The sequence below is a fragment of the Marmota marmota genome, unplaced genomic scaffold (assembly GCF_001458135.2).
Source record: "Marmota marmota marmota unplaced genomic scaffold, marMar, whole genome shotgun sequence".
In the NCBI taxonomy this organism is placed as follows: Eukaryota; Metazoa; Chordata; class Mammalia; order Rodentia; family Sciuridae; genus Marmota; species Marmota marmota.
Genome location: NW_025999983.1, coordinates 7473050 through 7480895, shown reverse-complemented (window position 1 = coordinate 7480895; position 7846 = coordinate 7473050). Strand labels below are relative to the sequence as shown.

The 7846-nt window shown below is 54.0% G+C and overlaps 1 protein-coding gene across 1 annotated transcript in view; it reads left to right on the top strand.

The window, feature by feature from the left end:
• The window catches only part of Mas1 (MAS1 proto-oncogene, G protein-coupled receptor), a 13652-nt gene extending 6971 nt beyond the window's left edge, over nt 1-6681 (top strand). The window contains exon 2 of the mRNA XM_048805886.1: nt 4368-6681. Coding sequence (XP_048661843.1) covers nt 4402-5376 — 975 coding nt within the window. The 5' untranslated portion in view covers nt 4368-4401 and the 3' untranslated portion in view covers nt 5377-6681. The remainder of the gene's footprint in view (nt 1-4367) is intronic.
• The last annotated feature ends 1165 nt before the right edge of the window (nt 6682-7846 follow it).

Here is a 7846-nt window from a genome sequence, read left to right as displayed (position 1 = left end):
GGTCCCTCTGATGCCTCCACGGCTTCTTCTCCCCAGCAGGTGGCCCCCCCCCCCCCCCCGTGAGCAGCAGGAGAGGAGATGAGACCCTCCCAGGTGCCCCAGCCCTGCCTTCCAAGGGCGATGTCGGCCCGCTCCACTCCTCTGGCACTCTGCTCCCAGCTGAGGCTCCGGTCACTGTGTTACTGACCAGGTCAGGGGTGGCGGGGACTGTTAGGATGAGCTGTCCTCACACCAGACACTGTCCCTGCCAGGTCAACACACATCGCTGCAAAAACAATTGCTGTATTTTCAAAAACGGGTGCATGTCTGGGCAGAGCCCAGAGAGAACTGGGTGGGCGTGGAGTCAGGAGGTCACCCTGATGACCTCCTGCAGTGCCAGTGCTTCCGCTATCCTCACTGCTTTCTGAGCGCTCACTCCGTGGTCTTTGTTGGCTGTTGGGGAGTTGAAAGTGAAAACCTCTGAGTCAGGTGGTATTGTCAGCTGACAGCAATTACTCTCCTACTCCCCTAAGCCTTCCGAACCTCCAGTATCCCAGGCATCCACCCACAGAGACCAGTAACTCAGGAGATGACCAAAGAGCCCCGAGGAGGACAGGGTCAGGGGTGGCAAGCACTCAGGGCTGGCTGGGTTCCAGGCCCCTCTCCTCATCCGTTTTTTCACTGTAGAGGCTAAAAGTCAGTTTGGCTGGGAAAGACGGCAACAGTGAATTCTTAGCAATGTGCTCATTTAAATAAAACCCATCCAAGGCTTTCCTAAATGCTGGAGACCTAGATTTGTTTAATATACAACCCCTGAGAATTTTTAAAGCATCAGAGTTGGATAAGCAGTCAGCAGGAGAAGCCGACGTGCTCTGCCCGGCCGTCCATTTCCCTGTGGAACCTCACCCACCGTGCAGTCTCCCCGGTGCCCTCCCGTCTCCCTGCCCCTGCCCGTGCTCTTCTCTTTCCTTCAATGCCTTTCCCCCCTCCCTCAGCTAATAGTCTCCTACTGATCCCTCAAGACCTGGCCCCATAAGCCCCTGAAGGCCCTGAGATGCACCTTCCTGCTACGTGCATGCCCACCCTTGTCCCAGGTCTCCCTCATTCCACCTGCCTTTTTTTTTAACCTTTTAAATTTATTTATTTATTTATTCTGCATTACAATTCTTAATACACCATTATACCATAATTTATCATATCTCTGATTCTATATAAGGATGTTGACACCAAATTCACATCTTCATACGTGTATTTTGTATAATGATGAGGGTCTCCTTTCACCATCCATGCTCTTCCCCTTCTCCTTCCCTTTCCCTCCCACCCCTATTCCCTATCTAGAGGTAATCTTCCTCCCTTGCTCTCCCTCCCAACCCCATTTTGAGTCACCCCTCTTATATCAGAGCCACCTGCCTTTTTAATGTGGCCACTAGAAAAAGTTCAGTTACCCGTGTGGCTCATGCTCCATTTCTAGTGGACAGAGCTGATTAGACTTTTTTGAATATTCTAGATTATTCTTTTCCTCTCCTCCGTCTCTCAAACATCAGCAGCCGCAGAACACCCAGCTCTGAGGCATGCGCCATCAACTCCCCCCTAGCTGTCTCGCCATGGCACCTGCAGACCTCCGAGTGGCTCTCCCAGGTCCTTTGTGAGCTGGGCTCACAGCCTGGTTCCCTACAGGATGCCTGTGCTCCAGCACTGCTTCTCAGCAATCTCGTCGTCTATGTTGGTAGCTCTGGCTGCAGGTCCTGACCCCACCTAATCTCGTCCTGCACTCTCCCTCAGCCTTTCCTGGGCGGGTTGTGCCCTGCACTTGTTCACACCAAGAACCCCAGAATGTCGCCACCCGGCTCAGTTACAGAGGCTGTTCTTCACCCCACCTCCTACTGCCCCTCCAGTGCCCGTGGTATCCCTCATCCACATCGCTGGACAGCTGGGATCTACCTCTGATGCTCCTGCTGCTGTCTGCTGTCATCTTCCTCTTGGTCTCACTTTTCTCCTTACCCTGTTGGTTTCCCAGCTCACGGTCAGAGCCATTGCTTGCCCTGCACTTCAATTCCACGGGCCCTGCTCTCGGTTGTACCCATCTATATTTCCAACCTTGGGTAGATCCTTGTCCATCCTGGCACCTGGACAATGGGGCCGTAGCTGGACGCAGCACACCTGAGCTGGATTATCATCCTTCAAACTCCCGAGCGTGGGCTGGTGGACTCCGAGGCCTGCCTGCCATCCTGCTGTTTGTCTCTTTCCTGGTCTTTTCTTTCACTTGATCACATCACTCTCACCCTCTCTTCTTAAACCTTGAATCTCTCCTCACCCTTAACTGATGACCTTGACCTTAGTTTGCTGAGAAAAGAGATCCTGTGTCTTCAGGGAGAACATCTAACTTCTTTCTACCCCTTCTGCAATCACAGCTACCCACCAGGCTGCATCTGGGCCACAGCTCTGCTCCGTGTCACCGCGAATTGATGGGGCTCCTCGTCCAGCACAGGCCAGCGATCCCCAAGCTCTAGACTCGCACGTTCCTGAATCATCAATTGCTTCTTTCTGGGTGATTCCTCTCAACTTATCAAATCTCCCTCCCTCCCCAGCCCCGGGAGGCTTGTCCATACCCTGTCTCCACTGACACGTTCTCTCTAAATCCTCTTTAGCCAGGGCTACTTTCCCTTCTCTACCAGAACGGCTTCCGTCAGGGTCAGAAACGACTCCGCTCCCATGGCCGAGTTCCACTTCTCATCTCACTTGAGCTTCCAGTAGGATCCGCTGAAGCTTCAGTTGATTCCACTCCCTTTGCCTTGAACACTTGGCTGCCCCCTGGATGCACCCTCCCTTCTCAGGACACTCAGCCTGATGGAGCCCTCACGGTTTCCATTGCTTCTTCCTTCTCCTCTCCTCTAAACTTTGAAACGTGCCAAGATTCAGTCCTTAGACCTCTTCCCCTTTTCAGTGACTGGCGTTTTGCAGGTATACCCATCTGACCTCAGGATTCCAAGTTCCGCCTGTTTGCACACAGCACCCACATTTAGATCCCTGCATACAACTGTCCCCAGCTCCTGGAACTCCACTGGATGTCCCCACTGGTGGTCTCCTAGGCTCTCAAGCTCCAGAAGCCTCCAACTTGCTCCACTGCTGACTGGTCCATTCAACAAATGGCTAGACACTTATCCTCTCTTTCTACCAGTTGTATCCAGGCTCCATCCAGGTATTGCTGTCTATGGTCTAGTCCATGTCACTGTCCTCTCTGTCTGGGCTGATGCAAAAGCCCCAATTTGGCCTCTCTCTTCCTGCTGTGCAGCCCTTGGAGTCTAATATGAACACAGAGGCTGTTGACTCTTGAGTCCTGTTAGTCACTCCTCTCAGAACCTTCTGGTGGCTTCTAATTTCACTGGGAGTGAGAGTGAAATCCTTGCAATAGCTATTGCACTATGCTGGATCTGGCCCCGTCACCTGTCTGTCCTGCCTGACTGCCGGATTCTGCCCCTGCTCATGCTGTTTGGGCCATACTGGTCTTCTTCCTGTTCTTTACAAACATCCAGCTCATTCCTGCTTCCAGGCCTTTGTACTTGCTGATCCTTCTGCCTAGAAAGCTCTTCCCCAGTATCTGCAGGGCTGGATAGCTACCTCCTTCTTGTCTTTGCCCAAGAGTGACCTTATGAGTGGCATCTTTCCCATTACTCCAGGCAAAATAGAAACCCCAGCCTGCCCTTCTCCAGCTCAGCTCTGCTTTCCGCCACAGCACCTGTTATGCTCGGACATCAACTTGTTTACGTTGTGGTTGATCTTTGGCTATTGACAGCCTTCCCACTGGAATTTAAACTCCAAGAGGCTGGTGTGTGTTCTGTTCCATGCACTGCTGTGTCCCGGTGCCTAGAACAGCACCTGGCACTGAGTACTTGTTCGACGGGTGAATTTGAGGAGCACAGTTGCAAACTTCTAACTTCATGGTAGAGTGAGTTCTGGTCCTTGTTCTGGGTTCCTGAAGTTATGGGGGGTCTTTGTCTTCTAATTATGAAGGAGAACCTGCCCCACTGGAAGGAATTTCCTGAATCCCACCTGCATGGCAGAGGGACGCGTGAGTGGGGAGGTGCAGTAGGACAGGGCCTCCTGGGCTTCTGGATCATACCACTGGGAGGCAAGCACCCAGCTCACCAACTAGAACTTGGCCCTGAGCCACAGGCAGATGGTAACCAAGGATGAGGGGCGACCAGGGATCAGAAACATCACCAAATCAGTTCTTTCTCTTGACGAATGTCTCATCTTATCATCATTAGAGAGCCACACAGTCCATTGAACTTCTTAAAAGTAACCTGGAGGTCATGATTCACAGCAGAAATCTCCCTTTTATTTCAATGCACCACTTTTCACTGTTTGTTTGTCTGGCTTGTTCACAGACCGTCACCTGAAGCACCCTGCCGAGGTCTCCTTATGGATGGGTCCAACGTGACCCCGACTGTCGCGGAAGCGTCCCTGAATGCCTCGAGCAGCGGGAACGCCTCCGTGGGGAGTCCGCGTCCGCACATCCCAGTGGTGCACTGGGTCATCATGGGCATTTCCCCGCTGGGGCTGGTGGGAAATGGAATTCTCCTCTCGTTCCTCTGCTTCCGGATGAGGAGAAGCCCCTTCACGGTCTACATCACCCACCTGTCCATCGCAGACATCTCCCTGCTCTTCTGTATTTTCATCCTGTCCATTGACTATGCTTTAGACTATGAGCTCTCTTCTGGCCACTACTACACGATTGTCACGTTATCGGTGACTTTCCTGTTTGGCTACAACACGGGCCTCTATTTGCTGACGGCCATCAGTGTGGAGAGATGCCTTTCAGTCCTCTACCCCATCTGGTACCGATGCCACCGTCCCAAGCACCAGTCAGCATTGGTCTGCGCCCTCCTGTGGGCGCTTTCTTGCTTGGTGACCACCACGGAATATGTCATGTGCATCGACAGCGAAGAGGGTCACTCCCGAAGTGACTGCAGGGCGGTCATCATCTTCATAGCCGTTCTGAGCTTCTTGGTCTTCATTCCCCTTATGCTGGTGTCCAGCACCATCTTGGTGGTGAAGATCCGAAAGAACACGTGGACGTCGCACTCCTCGAAGCTGTACATGGTCATCATGGTCACCATCATCATATTCCTCATCTTCGCCGTGCCCATGAGAGTCCTCTACCTGCTGTACTATGAGTACTGGTCCACGTTCGGGAACCTGCACAACCTCTCTCTGCTCTTCTCCACCATCAACAGTAGCGCCAACCCTTTCATTTACTTCTTTGTGGGCAGCAGCAAGAAGAAGCGGTTCAAGGAGTCCTTAAAAGTGGTTCTGACCAGGGCTTTCAAAGATGAAATGCAGCCTCGGCGCCAGGAGGGCAATGGCCACACCATCTCCATCGAGACGGTCGTCTGAGGCCTGAGGAGGACAGAAGTGTAGACAGAGGTGGTGGAGCACAGGTGACTGACTTAAGCGTGTTTAAACTCCTGATCCCAGAAGGATGCCCTTTTCCTATGCATGAGATGCCAACAGCCGTGAGAGTCTGCTCTTGTCCTGTCTCCACTGGAAAAGCCTGAGTCTGCGTCAGGCCTCTGTCACTTCTGTACGTAACAATCCCCTCTTTGCTCTTGGTGGCTCTTCTGGTGGCGTTTTATTATGATTCACAAAAGCTACTCCATAGCTGTGACCAGGAGAGGGACCACAACAAAGTGTGCAGCGTGGAGGGAAGAACCAGGGCTTAGCCTGACTCTGCCATCTGCACCCATGGCATCAGGCGGGTGCTTTGACCTGCCTGCGCCTCCCTCCCTCCCTCCCTCACTTATGAAATAATCACAGAGGCTGTCCGGACTCCCAGGGCTGCTGTGAGGGTGAAGTGGAGTTATGTCAAGACCTGGCACGTGGTCAAATGTTCAATAAATCCCCTCCTCACGCCTTCAAGTGGGAGATGAGGCGCTCATTTCTGCCTGGTAAAGGGCACGCGCACAGCTCTATCTTGCCCAGATATTGTCACATCTTTTAAAATGTTGGGTGTAGATGGGCGAAGGCCTTTTGGCTCACAGAGTGACAGCTTCTCGTGGCGTGGCACCTTAGGAGCCTGGTGTCAGGCTGTGAAGACAGGCACTTGCCTGCCCGGGGGAGTTCCCTGTGGCCTCCTTTCCCGGGGTGAATCCCTGGCTGCCGTGACTCGGGGCTGGCACTGCTCTGCTGGCACGTCAACTTCCTCAGACGCAAGCTCACGAGGCCGGCTGTGTTCTGAAGACCCCCCTCCAGGGTGGGTTACTGGTAGCCACACAGTCCTCACCTCAGTCTGGGCAGGTCTCTGCAGCTTGCTGCCTCCCTTCTTGAGGCATTTCGTTCATGGTTCCTGGAAGGGGGCTCAGCCGCAGGGCTGTCAGGGAGGCAGCCACACCTGGAGGGATCTGGAGGTTCTTCCTCAAGAAGAACGGCTCCTCCAGCATCTCTACTCAGCTCGGGCCCAGGGCAGGCTCTGCCTCCCGCCTGCCCAGAGTTGCTGTCCCCAGGCAGCTGGTCCCGCGTGTTAGTGGGAAACCAGCCTTGGCTAGGGTTGCGTGCATTGTTAATTCCCCTTGGAAATGGCCATGCCTCGTGTGAATCTTCATGTGAGCAAAATGTTCAAGTCCACCAGAAGTCCACTGATATTTGTTAAATCTTTGTCCTTCAAAGGGCCGGAGAACCAGGAGGAGATGATGGCTCTCTCCTGCAGCCCCTGATTTCTTCGCCAGCCTTCAGAGATGCCAAGATGCTGCTGCTCCTGGGCGCTGTGCATCGACGTTTCCTCCCACCCAGAAAACCGTGCCCAGGCTCTGCTCACTTCCTCTCCCTCAGCGTCTGGCCGCGTGTCACCTCAGTGGGGCTCTCCCCAGCCGTCCCACAGCAGGCTCCCCCTCGGTCCTTCCCTCAGCACCCACCCCCCGGCCGCCATGTTGGCGTTGAGTTGCTCCTTCTCTCTTTCTTCCCCTGGAAGCCCAGCTTCTTCCTGAGTCGGGGACTCAGCTCTCTGCTGCAGCCCTGCACCTGCCGTGGGCTGCGCTCCTGACTTGCGGTGGGATTGAATCCACTGCTCCTCTCTCTTCTCTTCCACATTTAAACAGGTTCTAACAGTTCCCATCTTAAATAATCAAAAGACAAAGCCATTGCTTGCTCCTAGCACCCTCTCCCTCTCTCATCCTATCTTTCTCCTCCCTTCCAGACTACCTTATGGAAAGGTTCCTCCTTGCTCACCTTCCTTACTTTATCNGGGCCGGAGAACCAGGAGGAGATGATGGCTCTCTCCTGCTGCCTGTTCCTCTCCGTCCCTGTCCTCAGAAACAACTGTCACCCTTACGCACGGGGACAGCTTTGCTGGGGGAGATGTGTGAGTCTCTCCTACCGAGCTGGGACCTCGCTGCCAGCCAAGCTGGGTGCGGGAGGCTTTTCGGTGGGTGACGACATGTGACTCAGAAAGCAGGCAGCTTGCTGTCAGGAGCCCAGATGGGGCCTGGAGCAGAGACATTTAGAACGATCTTGTTTTTGGTAGAAAACAGAGCCTCTTCCCTGGGGAAGAACAGGATCTGGGGATCAGAGTGGTTTCCCTCTGTATCTCCCCGGTGCTGAGCGCTGGGCTCCGGGCTAGAGACGGGGATCAACCTCATCCCGTGCCCAGGGGGCTGTGCTCCTCAGATTTTTTTGTTGTGAAAAGTACCTGAGGCAATGGACTTACAGGGGGAGACACCCCTTGGTTCGTGGGTTAGAGGTTTCAGTCCACAGTGCTTGGCCCCCATCCTTTGGACTATGGTGGCCCAGGGCATCATGGCCGGAGCATGGTAGAGGAGGCCTGTTCATCTCAGGGCAGCTGGGAAACAAAGAGGAAGGGGCTGGGGCTCCA